Source organism: Empidonax traillii, unplaced genomic scaffold (assembly GCF_003031625.1).
Source record: "Empidonax traillii isolate 1590-97213 ecotype Southwest subspecies unplaced genomic scaffold, ASM303162v1 scaffold6:size4315531, whole genome shotgun sequence".
NCBI classification, from domain to species: domain Eukaryota; kingdom Metazoa; phylum Chordata; class Aves; order Passeriformes; family Tyrannidae; genus Empidonax; species Empidonax traillii.
This window is the reverse complement of record NW_020955199.1, coordinates 2,545,051-2,568,304: the sequence shown is the minus strand read 5'-3', so window position 1 is coordinate 2,568,304 and position 23,254 is coordinate 2,545,051. Positions and strand designations below refer to the sequence as shown.

The 23,254-nt window shown below is 40.0% G+C and overlaps 1 protein-coding gene across 1 annotated transcript; it reads right to left on the bottom strand.

The window, feature by feature from the left end:
* Positions 1 to 155: 155 nt before the first annotated feature.
* Positions 156 to 23,047, bottom strand: ZFYVE16 (zinc finger FYVE-type containing 16). Its single transcript, XM_027880863.1, has 18 exons — positions 21,832 to 23,047; positions 18,983 to 19,092; positions 16,640 to 18,804; positions 13,555 to 13,651; positions 12,558 to 12,731; positions 11,590 to 11,741; positions 9,271 to 9,649; positions 8,447 to 8,569; positions 8,209 to 8,364; positions 7,360 to 7,584; positions 6,396 to 6,478; positions 4,713 to 4,817; positions 4,123 to 4,273; positions 3,853 to 3,933; positions 3,171 to 3,333; positions 2,796 to 2,901; positions 2,230 to 2,394; positions 156 to 1,984 (listed from the first exon to the last, which is right to left on the bottom strand). The coding sequence occupies exons 2-18, from the start codon at positions 19,050 to 19,052 to the stop codon at positions 1,823 to 1,825; spliced, it is 4,557 nt and encodes a 1,518-aa protein (XP_027736664.1). The 5' UTR covers positions 19,053 to 19,092; positions 21,832 to 23,047; the 3' UTR covers positions 156 to 1,822.
* Between the last annotated feature and the right edge of the window lie 207 nt (positions 23,048 to 23,254).

The window sequence follows — 23,254 nt, the reverse complement described above, 5'->3', positions numbered from 1 at the left end:
CTGTGGAGTTCTGAAATAAATATTCAGTGTCTCTCAGGTGTGTAATTATTGGCTTGTTGCACACCAGATGACAAATCAGATTTGGTGGACAATGTCAGGAGTTCCCAGAAAGCTCCAAAGACAGGACACACCCACCCAAACTACGGGGTTTTTTTCTGTTTTACTATAAATAACAGACAGAGATTGCAAGCACTGTAGTTAACTTTACTGATCATTACTGAAAAGGAGTTAGTAGAGGATAAGTTCCAAGAGGCAGCTGTTGGTTTGGGTACCCCTGCAGACACCTGTGGGGTGCAGCGTGCTGGTCACAGCCACTTCAGCCCCACCATAGCCCTGAAATGCTGCTTGGGCTCGAGGGCTCAGGGGCAGCTTTTTTTCAACAAGGGCATGTTTTGTTCCTGCTGTGTGTGGTGTGGGTCCAAGCCCTTCTCCAGAAGGGCAGTGTCTCTGAAGAAGTCACCAAAAAGTAGCGGAAATGCAGTTTCCTCCAGGGTAAGATCTTGAAGCCTGAACACTTCTAGAACCAGTGTGTTAAAGCACAGGTAACAGAAGAGCAGATTAGGTTAAAGGTTAATTTACAAATTGTTTTTGATACAAAAACATAAAATATCCCCTATTAGCATCAAGAAGGCATCAAAGTTTTAATACTTCCATTATAAAACTGTATCAGCATTTCTACTGAAAACAATACAGATGTTGTATATATTTAGTTTTGGTTCTGTTCCTGATAAACAGTTTTGTGGCAGTTACCAAACTTGCATTGTGGTTCCATGAACCTCAGTACAAATCACATGCATCACAAATACATAAATAGATCTAAGTGACCCAGTATCAAAAATACATACTATGCAAGAACCTCAAGTATACTAAAAATCCCCAAATGGTTGGGGTTGGAAGGAAGGAACCTTCCAACACCCCTGCCATGGGCAGGGACACCTTCCGCTAGAATCAATCTGTTCGTGAAAATTCACACTTAATACATCTATTCTCCCTGAAAGTAAAGGTGGCTACTAGAAGGTGGCAAAAGCAGCAGACAGGAGCAGAAAAAATATTGCAGAGTTCTTGTCTGACTTATTGCTACATGTAGATTACATCAAAGCTAATCATCTTTTTTTGTAATCCTTGAAAGGTCAAATTGTATCAGGACTTCTAAACTGCAGTAAAGGAAAAAAAGCACTTTTTATAAAAATAGCATCCATTTAAGTTAGATAAAACGTTATAAATACAAGAAAGAAATCAGTTCTCTACAAACATTAATTCAGAGCATATGTTTCTGAAGCACCAGCATCAATCCCCATGTTAAGGAGCTCACCCACAAAGTCTTCACCACACCTGCAGAGTTCTCCCTGCCCTGACACACGGGGCTCACAGTCAGCTACAGAGGGTCTCGTCTTAGCACCTCAGAGGGCAGAGGAACAGTTCTGGGCCAGCTTTGCTTCAGCACTGCAGGTGGGAAGCACTTGCTGCAGAGATTACATTTAACCGTAGGAAGTCATAGTAACACACTTATCTGAGGTTGAGGCAAGGCAGTATGGCTTGGAGTTACACTGGCGTTGTCAATGCTACAGCTGTGTAAAGAATAACAAAACCTGTTCTCTTCTGCACCTGTATTAAGTGTAAACTTTCAGAACTTTAGGATACATTACAAACTACAATTCCTTTGTGGCAGAGTAACCAGAGAGGATCTGAAGGGGTTAAAAAAGCAGTTTGAAAAGCTATTAAACATAACAGGTTTAGAAACTTTAACATTTTTAGTGTTTGTGACGTTATAACTTTGGTGTTCAGATCTAGCAAATCAGTATATTGCCTGTCATCAGCCTCATCAAAACAAGTGTTCTGTAATGAAAAATATTAATTCCATTTTCAGTGGTAGAGTGGTAGGATCTGACATTCCACCATGAATCACAGGAATCAGAGCACTGTCCAAGTCATTCAGATAGTTCTGTGGAAGAAGGTGACCTCCAGATCCAGCTAAGTATTCAACCTAGGAGGGAAACACATTAATATTGATATTAATTAATACTTTTTGTATCAACAAGACAACACTACAAGTGTAGTATCTCAGTAAAAGAATATTTCAGCTGGCATGAAGTGAGAAAAGCCACTAAAGCAGCTTCTTCACCTGGGGTATAGCAAAGTATTTAAAACATTCAGGGACAGATCCAGGGTCTGTGCAAGGGAACATACTTCAGTGAAATGGGGAGTCTGCAATGAAAACTGAAAGATTACCATATCTGAGTCAATGGAAACTCTCAAGCCTATCTTATTCATCCTGTTACTTTTCAGGGTTTTGAGGTGAGGGCAAAGAGCAGTGCTGCAGGCAGTGGCAATTTCTTTAGCAAACTGGTGAGGAACAGCACTGGAGAGTTCACTGTCCTTCACAAAATAGCAAACCTGAAACCAGAGAAAGGGTAAGAACAGTGAGCAGCCTGGTTACATCCCAAAATAAGAAAAAAGAGTAATTCAGCGTGCACATAACACAGAGCAGAGCAAGCACTAGTGCTTATTGGCTGCCAAAGTACCCAAGTGTTTTGGCTATTTCATCACAACACCTCAGTGCCCATAGAATGCCTGGGCTATGCATTTACAGAGCTGCCAATGCTAACAGACTTCTAGTCTTCTTCAAGGGAGAAAAATGAAAAGTATGTAAACTCACCACAGAGAACATTCTGCCTGTCAATGTGGCTACACATCAAAGCAGCCGTATTTTTTAGTAGTATCACTTAGTACGATTCATTTTACAACTTAACTATTCAAAAAGTAGAAAAGGCTCAAGAACAATGTAATTCACTAACTTCAGTGCACTTTATAACTTTTCCCTCTCTTTCGAAGTCTCTGCCTTGTGGTGCTTTTTCACTCTGAGTTCCTCCAATTGATTTTCCGTCAACTGGGCTTAAAATTCTATGGAAGACAATAGTATGATTAATAATTAAAACAACATTTTATGGTTTAGATTGAGTCACTTGTATGAAATAAAGAAATAAACAGGGAACTAAAAGCACTTAATATAAAGCCAATCTTGCAGTTTTAAAAAGCTATAAAACATTTAAGGTACAAATCACTGTCTTTCAATAAAAATACTTTAGATTAATTTCAGGAAACTAAAGGCAAAAATCTGAACACTGGAAAGAAGAATTCTCTAAGATGTTCTGCTTTGACAGTACATTTACCCTTTGTTTGTTTTCTCTTCATTTTCTACCCAGCAAATATCCACGTATTCTTTTACATCCCCTGTATCCATTTTTCCACAGGTAATTCTGAAGTCCTTCTTGTCTCTCAATGCCTGACGAAGGCTTTCCATAGTTTCTCGTGTTATTTGTACCATTAGTCCATCTAGAACAAATCCAGTTAAAATCCCAAATTATCTACAGGAAGAGCAGCACAGCTTTTTAGTAGAATCATGGCTTAAATTCCAGTGGGATCAACTCACCCCTACAGCTCATAAATAAAAGCACCAAAAGACTCCATCCGTGAACTACAGCATTAAATGTTACATGAAAGAGGAAGAAAAAAAATCTTTTTGTCAACAGAACGAAGGCTAAATCATTCTTGGACTACTCTTAGAATTTTTTTTTTGTTTATGTGCCAATATATGTATTTCAGCAATATGGCAATGAAAATAGCTCCATAAAGGAAAGACTTGCACTGACTAAAGAGAGTTAAAACTTTGTATGTTTACAACAAGTAGCTGAACTAACGTATTTTTTTATACAGCATTTTGTTTGCAACAGGTTTTCTATGACGATAAAAAATGTTGAAGAGTTTAGCTTACTGAGGCATACCCAAGACTGCTGGTTTTATTTTTTTTTATAAGTTCTCTTAAGAGGAAAATACACAGGACAAAATTCTTACCTTCAACTATACTGGATTTAGCTAAAAATCCTGAAGATGTTTTTAAGGCTCCATTAAACACCACAAAACTTGCACCTGTAACTAGAAAAAGTAGGAACAAAGTGAGCACCACTTCGTGTCACTCAAGTCAGCCATTAGTAACATTCCACTTACACTCCTTTTTTAAACACATTTCAGTGTGACACCAGAGTTGCATTTTCCTTGCAGCCTAACAGTGAACTTACATTTCTGCTCTAGAAATGTGATTTTTTTCTCCAGTAAAGCACTTACCTTTCCTGGGATGTCCCGTGGCACTGACTGCCTGTGTGTGATAGAGACCATGCTTGTTCTGCACACACACCAGATGAGAATCTGCTTCGGTATTAAAACTTGCTCCAATGCTAATTACATGTTCATTTGAAGAATTTATCACCTTCATTATCTGTCAATACAAAATTTGTCATTACACTGACAAATTGCACTTACTATTCAAGTAGGTTTTTTTTTTGGTTGGTTTGGGTTTTTTTCTTTTGGTTTGTTTTTTTTTTTTTTTTTGAAGTCTTCAGCAAAACACCATCACCACAAAATGTGTATGAGAGAATCCCTGAAAATACTAAAAGATTTGGAAGAAACTGCTGATTTTTCAGCACTTAACAGTTATCCTAAACCTCAACTCATCATTTTCCACCTTTCAGCATATGCAGGAAGGAAGGGTGTCTGCTCAAGTAATTTCATACTCCCATTACATATTTAGGTCAATATAACAGTTCAGAAAGGTTTTTTTAAAGAAGAGCTCATGGTAAAGTTGTGACTGGCATTATATGAAAAATAATGATTAAAGCAACTTGGATTAGAAAGCTAATCAAGATGAGTTTACTCACCTCATTATACTTTTTTAGGGGTATTTTAATACAGCTTCTACCCATTTCCACATGAACAAAAAGGTTGTCTATGGTATGCAAAGTATACTGATAATTTCTCAGGTCCTATAACAGACGAAGTATTTACATTAGGAGACAATTTATTGTTTTCTTATCTTTTACAACAAAAATCACCTAGATAAAAGTACTTTACATACATCTCTAGGACTTCTAAAAAGTAAAGACATTAAGAGTGGCTAAAAACTTAGTGATCCCTTTTTTTCCTACTGGGATGTATGTGACAGGTACCTTAGTGAATGTATTAACAAGCTTGTAGCATGACAAGATAGGTCTGTTTACCAGTGGGTTATGGCTACTCCATACACATTAGGATTTTACTCTTTTAGGGAAGGAAAAACTTCAGCATCCTCCCTCTCTGATAGAAAAGTGAAGCATGGAAGCCATCACCTAAATGAGTTTGTTTCCAGGCTCACACCTTGTCCCCTACAGCTCTAACTGGCTGAGTTATTAATTGAATATACTGCACCATTTCTTAAACCTTTCTCTGACATCACCCATCATCTCATCCACTTCTGCAAAATTCTGTTTTTTTCCTAGAACAACAACATTAAGTATGAAATGGTCTCATTTGCCTTCACTAGCTCAGTTGAAAAAAAGGTATAAAAAGGCTCTTTTCAGCAGCTGAGCCAGGCAATCAGTACGTTCCTCAATCAGCACAAGAAGGGCATTTACAAACACATCTCAGTGCACTCCAGGTTGCCATGGAACAGACATAATTTGAGCAACAATAAGGATGTAAATCACAGCTGCCCTTTGCCTCCATCAGTTACGACAGCCTCAGTCACTTGTGTGGTGAGAGGTTTTGTACGATCTTCAACTGAGGATCTGCATCACAGATACCAAGGCACCACCAAGAGAATATTTTGCAGTCATCTAGTGATAAAAACTTGTGCCAAGGAGAATATTCCCACTGCCTGCTTCAAGCTGACACAGCTGTGAAGGGGAAGCCCAGTAGAATTCTTTAGAACCCCCCGTCAGCAGCAGCACATTAAGATTCCTCAGAATCTGAGAATGCAGTTACACATTGGTACTGCCACATCACAAATCATGCTGGGAGCTAGATCATGGAATTACAGGATAAGATTCCTACATTAACAAGAAACAGGCTTACTGGAAGTTTAAATCAAATTGTCTCGGTAACAGAGGAATGCCACAGGGAATTACATGAATTCCAGACTTGACTTAGTCTTATGATTTTGCCAGAAACTCCTTCACAAAAGTCAGTCAGGTTGGTTAATTGTGGTAAGTAATTCCTCCTACCGTTAGTCCACAGCATCTTGCTTTACATTTAATAGTGTCAGACTTAAGCCTAGAGTTGCTGCACCACACTGATGCTTGGAAGAGAAAAATGCACCTAAACAGTGATTACTACCAGCTTCAATGCAAATGTCAATCTTTTAAAGCCATTCCTCGCTACCAGAACTGATGCATAACAATACCAGGTGAAACAAACACTTTTCCAAACTCACTCACCCTCTGGGTAAGAAAGTTTCAAGTCAAGTATGAAGAACAAAAACATTTGCTTTTAAAATTTACCAAAACCCACTGCTTTCAAGGTTCAGAATTTTGAGGATATTTTACATATTTAAATTACAAGAGGAAGATAATAAAACATTTACTCACAACAAGCAGATTCATAATTGTATGCCCAATCTCTCCAAAAAGTGGCTTCCGGTGCCTATAACTCACCAAAGGAGTTGGATAGGCTGGGAACAAGGAAGGAAAAAGGGCATTTTTACATGTATTAACCTATTTTTATGATAGGTTGTTTACCTATCAACAACTCTAAAACTTCCTACCCAAAGTATTTATATAGTATATTTTCAGCTATAACCCGTTCCTTAATCTCATTATCTGACCAGCCAAAGCCAGCACAGCAGTCCTCTCATTCTCTGTCATGGGCTGTCCTTCAGTCACCCATGGTTAAATCCTACAAAACTGATCAAAAAACCCAAAACACAATGAATAGTTTGGCAGGAGAAAGAACAAAGCAGCTACCATCCTCGTCACCACACAGATATGGGCCTGCCTGGAAGTGATCCATTGTGGACTCCAGAAATCCTTGAACAAGCCAGTGGTACATAGTGACGGACTTGCAGCTTCTAGAATGGTGGGGTCCTGCCTTTTCACAGGCCTAGATGTTTCCAGTGTATTCTTGTGGGTGATCAATACCTGCACTCAGTTTATGAACCAGTAATATTTTGCCAATATATTTAATTTCAGTTATTAAAAAAACCCACATTCTGTCAGAGTTGTAAACTGGGCTTGCGAAGACTATCCCTTCAACCCTTTTTCCTACAACAAAAAAAGTCAGTCATTTTTACATCAGGGTTTTTTTCATATCAGTTTTGGCTTCTTAGCATTCTCATCAGCTAAGAAAAAACCCAGTAAAATCAAGGGAGTCAGTCCAGCATGACCATGAACATTCCCAAGTGTCTCAATAGGTGGCCCTCCCATGTCAGTCTTACCCAGGTGTACCATAAAATACTGCAAAGATGATTTTAAATATTTTACTTGTCTAAAAAACCCTTTTATTTTCCAAAGGGAACTTGACATTTATACAGCTACTGAAGGTGTTAAAACTTACCCCCATATTCTGCTCCCAATCTCAACATTAAACGGATTGGAAACACTTTAGCCCAGGGTATTTCCAGCTTATGGATGAGAATGCCACAAAGAAAAGGGTTATCTGGTAGAATCTGATCATCAAGTTTCTGAAAAGTTGGTGAAACAAACAGGAATCCTCCATGCTCTTTGTTGCTGAGAAAATTTTCAGTAAAAGTAATGTTTTCCATGTTTCTTACAAACCTTCCTGTAGAAAGGACAGAGAGTTTGCACATCTGGGTCAGCCAAACATTAGTGCCAAGAGAACTGTTCTAACCAGTGACCTCTGACAAACTTGCAGGCCTGTGGTGGATTTCAGAGCCTCCTGAAGTCTGTCAGACATCTAAACCCACAGAATAAGCGCTCTATATTTTGCAACTAAATTATTTTGAATATGAAACTCGTTTTACTTCAAACAAATTCCAAAAATCCTGAAGTGTTTAATGTTCTGGCACATAACAGTTGGTGAACAGTTGGTCTGTCCATCAACAGACCTAAAATATTTACATACATCAGCACTGCAATTCTACAAATACCACGCCAGATGCTCTAAACCACAGACTCAAGGGTTTATATCTAGGATCTCCAACACAATATAACTAACTAAACAACAAAAAGAAAACCTGCAAACATGATGTTTACAGAAATTCAGGAAACAAAGACATTCTTTTATTTCTGTTATTTAGCACCCAAGCCTAACACTGCAGGGTCTTTCATCAGAATCATTAGACACTTAAAAATACTTCAAGAAAAATTACATCTCAACATTCAACTTGAAAGATCTGCAAGAAGATACTATAAAATAAAAAGTTGGACATTAAAATTTACACACCTTTCATTGCATCCTTATAGATGTCAAGAAATAATTTGAACATTTCACTGGGGAAAACATCTTCGTCTGGTAAACACTGCAACAGAATGACAATTTCTGCCTGTCCCAAACCATGCAGTCCATTGGTGGAGAAGCACCAGCACCTTTCTGAGGAACCTTTAAGAAGATAAGACACTACAGTAATGCTGTTTGAAAAACAAGGCTGGATTTAATGGAAAAGAAAATGTGCAATACTTACATGTTATTAGCTTGACATTGACAAGCAAGTTTGCATTTATGATAAAAGTTAATGGAGTAGGACCTCCTTCCCCTAGCAGCAAGGTGATCTTCTGGTGAGATGGATGTTCCTCCACCATGGGATCTAAACAAATTAACACACAATTTAGTTCAACACATCAGCCAACCCAAGCATTAGTTCATAGCATATGACCCCTTAAGAGAGCGGTAGTTATTCCCAAACTTAGAACAGCTGCAGATTAACCAATGAACAGCTCACCCTAAGATTCAAGGAACATGTAACACTGAAGTAGCAGCTTCTGACAAAGGTGCAAACTGGGGCTATCATTGCTTTGGAAATCACTGACTAATGTGTGTGCTGGCTCCTCATCCATGCACTGATACTGTCAGGTACCACTGGTGAGCACAGACACCACTATATAATGTATTCAAATGACAAAGCATTCTTCTCTTAACACATAGATCCTGTTAATAATGCGTGTTCAATTATCCAAGAATCCAGTACGCAGCAAATAAGTGACAGCAGAATTGTATTAGAATACAAATTATATGCTCGCGAGTTCATACTTAAGCAGGTGATTTAAGCTCTTCCCTGTGACGGGGGAGGGGGGCAAGGCCCTGGCACAGGCTGCCCAGAGAAGCTGTGGCGGCACCATTCCTACAAGTCTCCAAGGCCAAGTTGGACGGGGCTTGGAGCAGCCTTGGATAGTGGAAGGTGTCCCTGCCCATGGCGGGGAGTGGAAACAGATGGGCTTTAATGTCCGTCCCAGCCAAAACCATTCTATGATTCTCTGACTAAATAGTAACAGTTTTCTCAGATTTTACCTTTCCCTTTTTCACCCACTGCCAGCAGAAGTGGTGGCAGCTTATCCCCGTCAGGAACAAGGCTGATGTCTCTCCGCACACACTTTTCGATCCCACACAGTGCTCTGTAACTTGAAGGGCTAACAGATACATGATGTGCAGCCTGATCCGCTGCACTGCAACTCGTCTTCTCAGCCTCCGCAGTAGGAGAACACTCTTCAGTTCCTGGAGTTACAGATTTGTAACTAGGAACCACCTCACTCTGGCCTGGGACACCCTGCTGTGCGATGTCTGAAGGAACAGAAGGATGTGATTCCTCCGTTCTTGCCACAGTATCAATTTCTTCCTTCTGTTTTTGATTTACATCAGTTAAAATGTCATCTTCCTCTTGGTTTGCAGCCTAGGAAGAAGAAATAACAGAAATTCTACACTGCCCCACAACCAGCTAAACTTTCATTATCTGCATTCTAGATGCAAAAAGAGAAAGAAAGCTATCACAAATGCTGAGGATGCATTTCCTCCTAACAAGAAGAAAGCCACCAAATCACTCCTGGATCTTCTTTTTTTAATGTTTAAGAGTTACACAGGTGAAGCTGCATCATTAATTTGTTTGTTTGGCAACACAAATCGTTGTTCTAGCATAGACAGTCAGATGTGACACAATCAACACACCAGGTACCTCTTCAGGAACCTGTCTGCAATTGATGTTGCCACTCACACCTACTGAGTGTTGCCATCACTTGAATCAGCAGCTCAGTACTGCAAACGTACTTCTACCCTCTGTACCAATAGCTGATTTTACATCTGATTCATTTTGAGCTTGGAGTCAAATCTATGCTGCTTCTCCAGTGAGATAGGTGTGACAAGCTGTGAGCATGGGCACATCGGGATATCAGCTTTCACTAAAAAATAAAACAAGCAAAAAAAACCCTGAGAGATGTGCTATCAAGTACATTAGACTGGCATTCTATCTCCATAGGGAAGACTTTGAATTGGAACAAGGAAACACCTGACAATTCTATGCTTGCCCTGTAGGAGCTCTCCTGATGTCCCCATCAACCTCCAGCAAATCCTCCTTTTATTGAATACACTACCAGAGAATAAAAAGTAAAAGGGCACCAACCCCACAAGTACCACCCTACAAACACACAGACAGAAACATGAACTATATGGGCCAAGAACAGACTTCTTCGCCACGCATTTCTTGCTGGTGTTTTACCACATTACTTTGTATTTTTTACCTTCACAGTCAGACTTTTGTGTTACCTTTGCTTTAGAGCTGCACTGTGGCGGTTTTGTTTGAGCTTCTGAAGCTGCTTACACTAAGCATCAATCAACTGTATCCCACTCACTTTGTCCATGATGCTTTTAGTTTTAGACATTGCTCACATTTTGTAAGTGAAAATATCCTACTCTTTCCCCAAAATGTGAGACAGGCTATACCTTTTAGTAACTGCAACTCCTTGGAGTCCTTTCTTGTTCAAATGCATTCACATCTACTATTATTTGCTCTTCATGAATAAAAGCTGATTTGCATCCTATGTACCTGGTAAGTGTCTAGATCCTTCATATACAAATAATAATGATCTGGTCTAGGTTTTTACCAACGTATTTTAAAAACTCCTGGGTCACGTGAGAATTACAGACTTTATGTTATCACTTGAGGTAGCATGTCAGAGCTATGTTTTACCTTAAAAAGGCTTCAGCTGAGGAACTTCTCCAAATATTTCCACAGCAAACTCAGACCTCTTCTTTGGGCTTTTCTTGTAAAGTGCGGCTAGTTCAACACCATGAATGTGATCCATGATAAAACAAGCCAATCTCCCTCTCAGTTTAATATTAGTTCACGTTAGAAGCAATATACAGAGTTTGTTGCACCCTACAATGGAGTATTCTGGGGCATTAAGCAAATTCTGGCGAGTCTAATCCAACAGGAAAACTACAGCAAACCACTGGGGGAAAAATAAAAACCGAAAGCAAACACAAACTTCTACTACAAGCCTGTTGTTAGTGACAGGTTTAAGAACTGTGGCTGAGGCTGCCTTCACAAAACTAATTAATCAAAGGCTATGTACAGAAAGGACCTGTTTTGGAAAACTTTCTGCCATACCATTTTTGAAGTTCACAGACACCCCAAACCAAACAAGGTTTTCCTTTGAAAACCTTCCTTCGGTTTTCCTAGAAATGAAAATTACTACAGGGTTTTTCAATGCAAGGACTTCAAAAAAATACTCAAATAGTGTCTCAGATTCTAAAAGCAGAACTGTTATGGAAGTAAGAGGCCCCATCAATAGCAAGCAGAGGTAATTTATGCACATTCACACACTTCCACACTCATACCGGGTGAGTCTCTGGCAAGTCAGGGTTCACTGGACTTAAGTCCTGCGACGATCTCTTGGTTCCAGAGGACAGTTTTGTCGTGTCTGCCACTTCACCATTGGGCAAAATACCATCTGCAAACCAGACCCTCCTCTGCTCTCTGGGGCACAGCCCTGGGAGAGGGTAAGAAAACAAAAACTGCATGTTATCGCACTGTTCCAGTGTCTGAAAGGGATAAAAAGTAAGTCCCTTCTCCTTGTCAAATACATGGATAATCTGTTCAGTGGAATTAAGCAGAGGTAGAGTTTGACACCAATCAGACTCCAGTCAGCCAAATACATGCAGAAAAATCTCCTACTTGGGACCTACCATGTTACGATTAAATCTATTAAGTCATATCTTAGGAAGAGTATTTCCTCAATCATCCATCTGTATTAAGGTAAGAATGAAGTGCATATTACAGCTAAAAGATGAAATACACTCTAAAAAAGTTAATTTATCACTTTGTTAAAAAATTTATTTTCATTGAAGAAGGTCAGATGTTTAATAAAAGTGGAACAAAGACACTAATTAGCCACTAATCATTTTTATTTACACAGAGAACGAACCTCTACTGCTCCTTTTCAATTTGTCCCTAAACAGCTACTTTTTTTTTTTTTTACTGTAAGACTGGCAGTCACAACACAAGCCAGAGATCTCCTAAGACATGTAAAAATTATAAAAGTAACAGTTACACAAAAGAGAAGGCAATGAAAAAAGCAACATCCAAATTTCATACACAGAGATTTAGAACTGACTTGGACCTGGCACCAAAACTAGGAAGTGAAAGTAACTGTCCAGTGTCCCACTCATGGAGTTTATATTTCCCACAAAAAATACCACCAAAAATGTATAAAAAATATACCAAGTACAAATCCAACATGCAATAAGCAACTCTTTCCAAAGAGATCCTAGAAGTGTTAGATCTCTACTGTTTATAGCATCTGTACCTTCAATACTGGGTTGTTTAAGGGCTGAGATAGGCAACAATGCAGAAGGTGAAGGGGAGTTGGCACTACCAGGTATCTGGGCTTCCTCTACAGGTGGAACAGCAGAATGTTCAGACGAGACGCTGGAACTGGGAACAGGACCAGTTGGACTCATCATCCTTTCAAATGCCTGCGCTGAAAAAGTGTGGTTAGTTTTTAAGATCTCTCAATTGATTAGATTTCATTTGCAGTGTGGTACTTTGGGTGGGGGTTTTTGGCAAAAGCAGTGCACAATTTGTGATCTGCACACTCAGACTATTGCAGGGAAGAAAATTTACATTTATTTTCTGCCCGTATATTTGCCAGATTGGTTCTCATGACAGAAACCCCCTGTACCTCCTGGTACTGCTGCAGTGCATACCTTGGTGCAAACACATAGATCACATTTATCAAGTCAAATTCCATTCAGGAGGCATATTAAAATTCAAGCATGTTTTCAAGTTGTTATTTAAATATGAAACAACAAAACCTCATTTTTTTCTCCAGATGTTTCCGTAAGCACCCATGCTTAGCTTCCAGCTAAGGAAAGGATATCTGATGGTTCAATTACTGCAGTGCTGTTATGTGACTTGTAAAAACACCAGGACAGGAAGCTACATAAAATGGGCAAGTAACATGTGAGAACAAGCAGGGACATGGCCTTTAAACACCCAGAAGGCTACTGTGGAGGGAGGATCACTTTTGCCAGAATCCCTGTCACAGATGAACCAACAGTATAGCTTCATATTTAGTCCTACAGAGTTAAATTTTTTTTTTTTTTTATAAAAATCACCAACTTGCTACTCAAAGTTTAACATAAGAACCAAAATCCAACTAAGAGGTACAATTATTCTCTTCATCCCTCCATCTCAGCAACAGGAAAGCATACACCAATTAAAGTAATCAAGCTCCCCAAAAAGAGCAAAGGTTAAAGGGATACTTTACTAGTTACTGCAATTACTCAAAGAAAACTTTTTACCTTTATTAATGTCATCGTAACAGCCAGTACAGACTCTTGCCTCCTTCTCCAAGTACTGTAGTTTGCATTTTCGTTTGCAACAGCTACCACAAAAAACCTGAATCAGAGAAGGACTGGCTTAAATATTACAGACGTATTGTGTGGTCTACAATTGCACAGGAACTGGAAAACTCTTCTGAAAAATATACTTGTTTCATTCAAAACCATCTGCAACCTTATATTCAAGTTGAGAAAAAAAAAAAACAAGAACAAAACCCATAATATGTGCACAACAAAAAGCAACAGCAGGGAGGATCCAAGTGGCATTACATTAAAATTCTTATCTGGGGTGATGAAAAGAATTTCAGGTTGCAACACCTATTCCTAAATTCACTCCTAGTTCTTCCCATAACTATTTTACATTAAACAACAGGAAAGAGCCCCAGAAGTGGGTCAGATTTGCTTTACTGCTTTAGGATCATGACTGTAGCTGCACCAAATCTCTCCATAACATGTGTTACTAGTTTGCTACGAAATTCCAAGCTGCCTCTTCCACCTCACAGACAACAACATAAGCCAGAGCTTCCCGAGCTGCTCACCCAGGCTGGCTCAGGCGCCATGTCAGGTAAGTAGGCTCTCCTACTCTCTCAGGAAGAATAAGCACCCTTGCCTTCATGTCACAAGCTCCCTTCAGCAGAGTATTTGAAAAGAAAACTGCTTTGAAAGAACAGAACGTGCTCTTCTACTCCAAAAGCATATACATCTTATCTATTTTTAAGCAGAGATGGAGAAAAAAGTGTCTCTCATTAGCCTGGACTACACCCGCATAATCCCCTTCAAAAAGTTATGTCTTTAGTAAAGCTGGGTTTGTACAAGAGTTGACATAAATAACTAGAGCTTTTGTTGCTTTTCCCTTATGTTCTTTCAAGGGTGATCTGCAAGTTTTCAGAATGTCACACCATTTTTAGCCATAAGCAGACTCTAGAGTATCAAGCCTTACAAAAGGTCTCCTGAAACCTTGATCTGACAGAACCCTTCTACCACTGACCAGAGTTCAGTAAGTGGAAAGAACATTCAAAGTCTTTTCTATTCCTAATTACCTCTAGGAAAACACAGTGGGTCAACTGAAAAAAAAACCACAACAAACTAAAGCTAAAACAGTGGTGACAGAAAAAAAATCAAGTTTTACAAGTGAACTCCTTCAAGTAGGAAAGGTCACTACAAAAACAGTAATAGGTGCAATCTGAGCTGAAAAAAGAAACTATTTCAAGTGCTTCTGCATTAGTGCCACACCTAATTTACCTCAACTAAAAACACACATGCTCAGTAAAGATGTTAACAGTGTAACTGATAAGGATTAATTGCTAATCAGCCACAATCCATTTTAGGGTTTCAAATGCTAAGGCAGCACAATCCTCTGCAATGCGGATTCTTCTCATACCCTTGGTGACACTGGGACCCACAGAAGATAGCAGGGAAATTAATCCTAATGCATCTAAAAGACAAGCTAAGGGACAAGGGAAAGGAGGTGAAGATGGGGCTGCTGAGTGAAGGAATTGATCCTGGTTGAGCTAGGAAGGGCACCATGAGAGACAAACATCTCAGTAAAGGAACTGCAAAGCTGTTTGGCCTCACAACTGTGAATTCCTACCAATTTTTCCTTATGTACCAGGTGGCTGAAAAAACAACATACAACAGCTTAACAAGGAATGTTTGTTTTTTTCCAACATAAAAAGTTATATTAAAAAGACAAAAAGTCTGTCAAAAAGTTAAGCTGTTGGACATTCAGCAAAGCTATGCCAGAGTTACAACGGCATAGCACTGCAGTATCTATAAGGTATAGATAATCTGTACTACCTTCATTTGCTGTCCTAATGAACACAGATTGTGATGCTCCCTCTAATTACACTGTTGTTGTGCCAAAAGCTCCTCAGCTAACACACCTACAGCTATAAAGAGGGCTGTGTAGTGAAGCATCTTCCATCCCCATCTCCAAACAAGGTGCAAGGAACTTCACAGTAAAATGTAAAACAGGAACCTAAAATTGGTCGGTCTTATGACTAAAACAAAACTCACTCTGAAGAACTGAATTTTAAATCACTACAGAACCTCAACAGGATATTGTGGCAGTAAGTTAAAAAGTTCTAGGTTGGCACAATGAGTTCTTCCTTATCTCGGCACTCAAGAGTCAGATCTACATTTTAATTCACACCTACTGCAATTGAAATAAATGAGTACCAAGCTTTGAACACACAGTGCTAGAAGAGAAGTGGGAAAAAAACCCTACCAAGCCTCTTCAGATGTTTCTTAGCACCAGGGACACAAAAAGTTAGTACTGACACTAGTCCTTCCTCTATGTCCTCATCCCTAAATCCTACAGAGCAATACTGAACGATAAGTTCATTAGTATTGACAGTATTTCCATTTATGCATCACTACAATTTTAAGCCACAGGAGCTCACAACGGAATTCTGAATTAAAGATAAGATGTGGCATCATTTACTCACTGCAGAAGACCATGGGCTGAAAAATGTTCTACAACTATTTGCTTTGTTGGTGAGTCACACATTTTCCCCTGAGATGACTTCCCGGGAAACTTATACATCTAAACATGCAGGAGGACAGATTTAGGCTATAAATCCTTTACACTTGTACTGCTGTTACAGCTCCTGAAAGAATGCAATCCTTCCAGGTTCATGGACAGTGCTTTATAGATAGTATAACCACTTACCTGAATTCTCAGCATCACCTCAACTTTTTAAAAGTTACTTTACTTAAAAGCTGAGCAAAAAGCTGATTCACTATGACTACTATGAAGTAGTCCATCACCTCCTCTCCCTTGTTCTATGCAAAACATTAGACAAGCCAACATTGAAAGAACATTCTTCATACTTCCCTCTAATTACAATTTTCACAAAAAATATGACAAGATATCAGTCTTGTTCAACCTTCTTTAAGTTTCTATGAAGGGAAAAAAATTATTTTTTTGTTAAATAAAATAACGTAGAAATACCACATCAATCTTCTTTCCCTGCTGTGCTTTGGTTATCCCTAAATCAGAATCCATTTCCTTTCAGCAGGACAGGACCCCTCTCCCATAACTCACCTTCCCACAAGCCCGGCAGTGGTGTCGTCTCTTTGTGAACGTGAACTTCACTTGGCAGTTCATGCAGTTGGGGGCCTCTGAATCGGGGACCCACAGTGGCTGTTTCCACAACAGAGCTGCAGATGTTTTAAGTGACTCCGTGTTTTCAGATGTCTGATTTCCTCTAACTTGAGAGATGCTTTCCCTAGGGTCAGAGTTCTTACCTACACTTACACTGCTGCCTGAGAGGGGAACTTCTGGGGTAACAGAACCGTGTTCCTGGTTTTCTCTCTCAAGTACATTTGTTCCATTTGGTTGTTTCTGACCAGCAGCTCCTTGGGAAAGGCCAAGCAGCTGCTTTGGTCTTGCACCTTCAGTAGGAACATCAGAAGCCAGAGCTTCACTGCCACTCTCAGTCACATCCTGACCATGAGACATGTTATCTTCTGCTGCAGCTTCCAAATAGTTGGCAGGAAGAGATGCTTTAACTTTACTATTAATGCTCATTGTCTTCTCCAGTTTTGTTTGCATAAGTTCTTCAGTGACCTCTGTGAAATCTAGGTTGTTCACATCTGTTACGTTCCCTTCATCTGCATCATTTTCTATTAAGTTACCATTGTTGTCTGAAGACTTCAACACCTTGGACTGCAGACTTTGTCCATACAAGAAATCATCAAGCTCAGCGTCGCTGACTAGTATATCACTTTTAATAACACTCTCCTCCACAGTAAGGTCAGCCACAACTGAGCTCATACTTTCATCATAGAAGCTGTCCACACCAACACCATATGGCTCAACCTCAAGGTCTAAAAAAGCAGAAGCAAAAGCTTCGATTTCCTGAGAGTCACCACCAGGAATTACATTCTCAGCATTGCACTGTTCTCCATCCTCACTGTTTTCCATAATACTTTTGCCGATTTCAGCTAAATATTCTTCCTGCTCATGCCAGTCAGTATTTTCATGGGATTCCCTGCCAGAGGGATCAGTTTTAGATGCTTCAGAATAAACAGCCACGGTGCCACTAATAACCTCTGTGACTGCACTCTGAGGTAGAGGATTAACCTTTTCTTCTGTTACAACTAATGAACCGCACATGGACACAGGGAGACATGACAGAGAGGTCTGGACATCCTCAGCTGAAATATGCAAACTGGAAACACTCTTTAGTGTCTCACTGCTGTTAAGTTCTTCACTATATACATTCTCTTCTGTGATTTTCTTTTCCAATTCTACTTCAGCTCCTTTGACACAAGTTTCAGGTCCAGTTTGACACAAGGAGCCTGGTGCAACACAAATTCCAGGTAATGTGTGGGTTTTGTGCACCTGATGCCTCTTGGGCAGATCTGAAAGCATGGATTCAGCATTACTGCCATCTTTTGGGTCTCCCTTTCCTATGGCGTTTCCTCCATGCATCTCTTTGCTTACTGCAGAACATGCACTGTCATCTTGTGGTTCACAAGGCAGTTTTTCACAAGCTTTCTCATCTTTGGGACCGTTTGCATTTGAATTCTGTGTTGTTACAGGAACACATTCAGTATCAAGGTAAGCAGCTTGTTCAGGCTGATCAAGTACTTCACAGCACTTTACAGGTTCTGTCCTGTGTTGATCATCACATGAATCCAAGATCTCTCCTGTAGCGTTACTGTCAGATTTTAAAGCTAAATGATTCATCTCCTCTATTGTAAGACATCCTGAATCTTGAAGCACTGAGTCCCTATCACTTTGCTCTGTGCTGCAACCAGATGATGACACACAAATAGGAACAGGTATGCAAGACAGGCCAAAGCCAGTTGACCCTTGGCTGCACTGGAAGTCATCTGGCTGTGACTTCGGAGAACCTTGGTGAGCATGGATTAAATCAGCCGTGTCATTAACAAGATCACACACAGGTATGCCACACCTCCCCAGGCTGGAAGCCTCCATTTCATTTAAAGAGCCACTGTCCACAGTGGACAGAAGATCAGGTCCAGCAACACTCTGCTCCTGCGGTGGTGAGTGACTGAGCAGCATATCCCTCGTCCCAGTGGAGCTAATCAGACGGGTCTTCTCTGGGGAAGGGCAGCTGTCAGGATACTCTGGCAGCTCTGGTGCTGGGAATGCATGTTGTAAGCAACCTGGGACTGAGGAGAGGGAACGGTGCTTTGAGTCACACGGGTTTTGAGGTGTTCTAAGGCAGTCATATTCATCTGTGTTAAGGAAGAAGAGATCAAAGCAAAGTTTGTAAGGCTCCTCTACTTCTGCAGTGTACACCCTCTAGATCCCCTCTATTCATCCATACAAGCTCTCACTTAGCATATGCTGTTTTCAGATTCCGTGGTAAAAGCCATTTGACCACTTGAAGAACAAGCCAGTGTAGGAACTAACCTGTGTTCTGCTCGAATTCATCGAGCAACTTGTCCAAGTCACACACAGCAGCTTTGAAGTAACTGTCCATTCTAGTCTCAGTTTGAGTGAAGCTTTACCCTTCTTAAACCTACAAAGAAGAACAACAGATTCTCATTCACAGCACTTTGCTGTCTACAAAGCCCAAGTGTTAGTATCAGAAGACAACTTCTGTAAGGTATTTTTTTCTTTTTATTAACACCTTCTTCTCTCTCTCCATGTAAACAAAACCTAAGTACAAACAGGGCTGCAGCCTCTATGTACTTTGCATATGCCCTACACAGTGTACTCGGCACACTATGAATAATACACCCAGAATTCCACTTTAAATCACGAAATTGAGGCTGTCTTATAAAAAACAAGTGCATCTGAAAGCATGTATTATGGCATTACAATGTCAGCAAGTTTAAAACCAGAAGGCGTATTAGGATCTTCTAGTTTGTCTCCATATACATTTGACACCACAGTTCACAGGCAAAAACCAAAACAAGCCATTACTACCCTTCGACATGACTGAATTGCATAAATAATAATAAAAATTAAAAACCAAGCATGGTAATTCAGCTTATCATTTCTATTCTACTCAAAACACAAAACCAATAAAACTTCTGAGACCTCAAGAACATAAAACTCTTTTAAAAAAAAAAAACTTACCAGTTCATCAGAGACCTACTTGTTAATCAATCACATTCCCCACTGCAAAACACCCTGGTCCATTTGCTTAATGATCCTTTCCAGCCACTCAATTTTATGCGTTTTTGGTCACTCTGAATTGCTTTCTAAGTCCACATTTATTTTCATGGATGAACGCTCACACTGTTAACTCCCTATAAATAAAATCAGTATATACACTTCCTTGAGCAAACTGAAGGGACTCAGATCCATTTAGTCTAACGTCTACGTAAATTACACCTGTGGAGGTCTCTCTAGTTTTTCTTCTACTTTTATCGGTGCACTCAGTCTCTGCATTGGCTAACTTCATCTCCCACCCCAGTTCAATGTATTTTGACCATCTAATGCTGCTGCTTCTAAAAGTGTAGAGACCAAACAAATACTCAAATCCACTCACATCACTTACGCCACACTGCAGCTACAGATTCACACTCTAAACCTTAACCTCCTCTGTTGAGGTATAACATTTCCCTTTAGTGAATCCTTCAGATCAGGTGCATTCACTTACATTAATATGAAATTACTCACCACATGTGATATAATTAACTATTCACCACATTAATGTGCATGTGACAAGAATACTTTAAGGCAATGTGTAGTTCAAGTAGAGATTTGCAAGGCATAAGAAAGGTGAAACAAATAATATGCAGCAGGGCAACACTTTGTGCCCATGCATAAACCAGAAGTGAACAATCTGAATATACCATTTTTTTGATACCCACTGGCAGTATATTAAAGGTTTTCACACTGCACCATAACCCAGGTCTCTCACAGCTGTCTAGAGGGCATCAAACAACAGCAGATATATACTTAATGCCACTTCTCCTCAATCATTTGAATGCAACCCTTGCCTGAACAATCACCTTATTTCATGACCTCCTGGTAAATGGACATGTTATAACATTTCATTTAAGAGACTTACAAGATTAACAGCTTTTGGTGATCCACTGAGAGACAAGTATCTTAATGACACCAGAATTTATTAAAAAACCCTTTCATAATTTAAAAAATATATAGGAGAGGTAAGTAATTATTACATCTATCTTTATCTTACACTTTAAAAGACCTAGATTCATTGTTTTGCACTCTTGAGTGGCACATGACAAATTCTGAATTAACTACAAGTGCATTATTAGATTACAATGCTAAATAGGTAGATTAGGATACATTTGTGTTGTCCAGCGTTGGCCCACTAATTTCTGAAAAACGAAAGAAGTCAAAGAGCTGTAGAATTGAAATAATATGCAAATATTTTCATCTACTTAATACAGAGTAAATCACTTCTACAGACAGCTCAGGAAACAAAGCAGACTAGATCATCATAAAGTATTCTTTTAAGGTTCATACTCCTAACAACAGAATTATACTTCTAATTATCAGAAATCAGGAGCACCACCAGTATATATGGTTTTAAGTAGAAAGAACTGTTGTCTTCCAAACATGTTTTCTACAGCTCTGAATCTACTCACTAGACAATCTCCAAACTGATTCACAGATCAGCATTTTTAGAAAATAAGCTATTAAAACTTAATGCTTATAACTTTATCTGAGGCAGGGAAACATACAAGTTCAGGCTCTCACCAGCTCCATTTTATAGACTTTTTTTTTCAAAGTAGAAGTAACTTTTAAACAATAATTAAATGACTTCCTGTTAAAGACCACATGCTTTGAGATTAATATAAACATTTATGTTCAAGGAAACTTGAAGTTAAACATCAGTCCATCAGGAAAAGGGAAAATAAAATTAAAATGTACTAAAAAAAAGCACCCTGGACGTGTCATTTGTGCAGGTAAACGTTTGGCGTGTGTCTGAACAGACTCCTCTCAGGGCTCTGACACGTGGTCTGACACGGTCCTAACACAGCACTTCAAACTGCACACAGACCTACCCCACGGAACAGAGGCAATAATTGTGCGACATTAAAACTGTAACAGACTCCAGAGTTCAGAACCAACATTCCACTGGGGATTTCTCAACATATTCTCATTTAAAGGAGAAGATAGCACAAAGCTGCTGGGATACCAAGTGGCCAAGTTACAGGATGGATGTCAGGGGTTCCTTTTTACAGATAAAGTCTCTCTATATGGAGGTAGTTAGCAGTTTTCAATGCTGATAACTTGTAAACCAGAACAAGTAAATTAATTATTATCAACTAAGCAGTTCAAGGTCTGAAGACAAGCTGCCTTTTGGAGTTTAAGAATCCCTGAGAACCACTCCCTGTAGTGTCAGCAACACACGGGCATCACCAGATCTCCAGTTTGCCACAGCTGATCTCCCCTGCAGAGGCCAGGCTTGCTTTTGCATGGAACAACAGAGGGTTAGAGACAGAGAAACACACACATAGGGGCACACAGGTCTGCAGAGCGCTCACAACAGGAGCCATCTCAATTCTGGTCGCTAGGGAAGTCTTTTCACTCACTGCTAAGTCATGTTACTTCAGCTCCACCATCACTGTGTTTAATCATTACACTCAGCCTGAGCAGAAGGCTGTATTAAAGCTGTTATCCTCAGGACTGAAGTGGATTTTTCCAGTAACTACCACAGCCACAACAAAGCCTCTGATATAAACACAACCACCAAGTTCACAGTGCTCCAGGAGGGAGGAGCTCATGGAGCACAGGGTGCCTCTTCTCTCACCTTCAGGGTATTTAATAACTAAATCACCAGCTTTTTCCTTCTCAGCCTCCTCCCAAACCCCTACACCTCAACCCACCCACAGGCTTGAGGCCCACAGACAAAACATTTAAGCTTACAACCGCACATGGAGGCCACCAACAATCAACCTGATGGAGAAGTTCAGCACAACTGAACACACGCTGCGTGGAAAATGCAAATAAAAACTAAAATTATTCTTGCTGAGCAAGACAACTTACTATCCATCCCAAAAGCTCCAGCTGCTGCTGCCACAGCAAGATTATGAGTTGAATCAGGGGGCGAAGACAAAAGTTACAGAAGTTTTCAGACAGATAAGGAAAAAAAATATGTGGCATACCACAGAAAACTGCCATGCTTGAGCAGCAACGTTCGGTTAGTTCAACACAGACTTCTCAGAAGGACAGAACTTCTTCAGCACCACTGTGACAGCTCTTTCCCAACACTGCCTTCAACTCCTGGGGATTCTCTTTCATTTCCACTCAAAGAAATTTGCTCCCCTGAACTGAAAACAGCATCACTCATACCACACAGAGAATCACAGATTCAAAAAACAGTCAGGTTTGGAAGGGACCTTTGGAGATCACCCAGTACAACCCCTGCCCATGCAGGGTCCCCTGGAACAGGTGACACAGGGATGTGTCTAGGTGGGTCTGGGATGTCTCCAAAGAGGGACACTCCACACCGTCCCTGGGCAGCTGTTCCAGGCTCTGCCACCTCCATGGAAAAAAATTCCGCCTCAGGTTGAGGGAGAACTTGCGTTTCAGTTTAAGGCCTTTGCTCCTTGTCTTGTTGCTGGGCACTACTAAACACAGTCTGGGACCATCTTCTGACATTCCTTGGGGATATTTGTGTGGATTGACGGGATGCCCTCCCAGTCTTCTCCTCTCCAGACTAACCAGGCCCAGCTCCTGCAGTCTCTGCTCACC

What these genes read in the sequence shown, in the direction of transcription:
- ZFYVE16 (XM_027880863.1), bottom strand. Translation starts at nt 19,052, where the DNA reads ATGGACAGTTACTTCAAAGCTGCTGTGTGTGACTTGGACAAGTTGCTC. An exon ending in ATTGGGAGCAGAATATGGGG is followed by an intron (nt 6,479 to 7,359) that starts GTAAGTTTTAAC and finishes CCTTGTTCCCAG; the next exon opens with CCTATCCAACTCCTTTGGTG. An exon ending in GAAGAGAAAACAAACAAAGG is followed by an intron (nt 2,902 to 3,170) that starts GTAAATGTACTG and finishes TGTCTTCCATAG; the next exon opens with AATTTTAAGCCCAGTTGACG.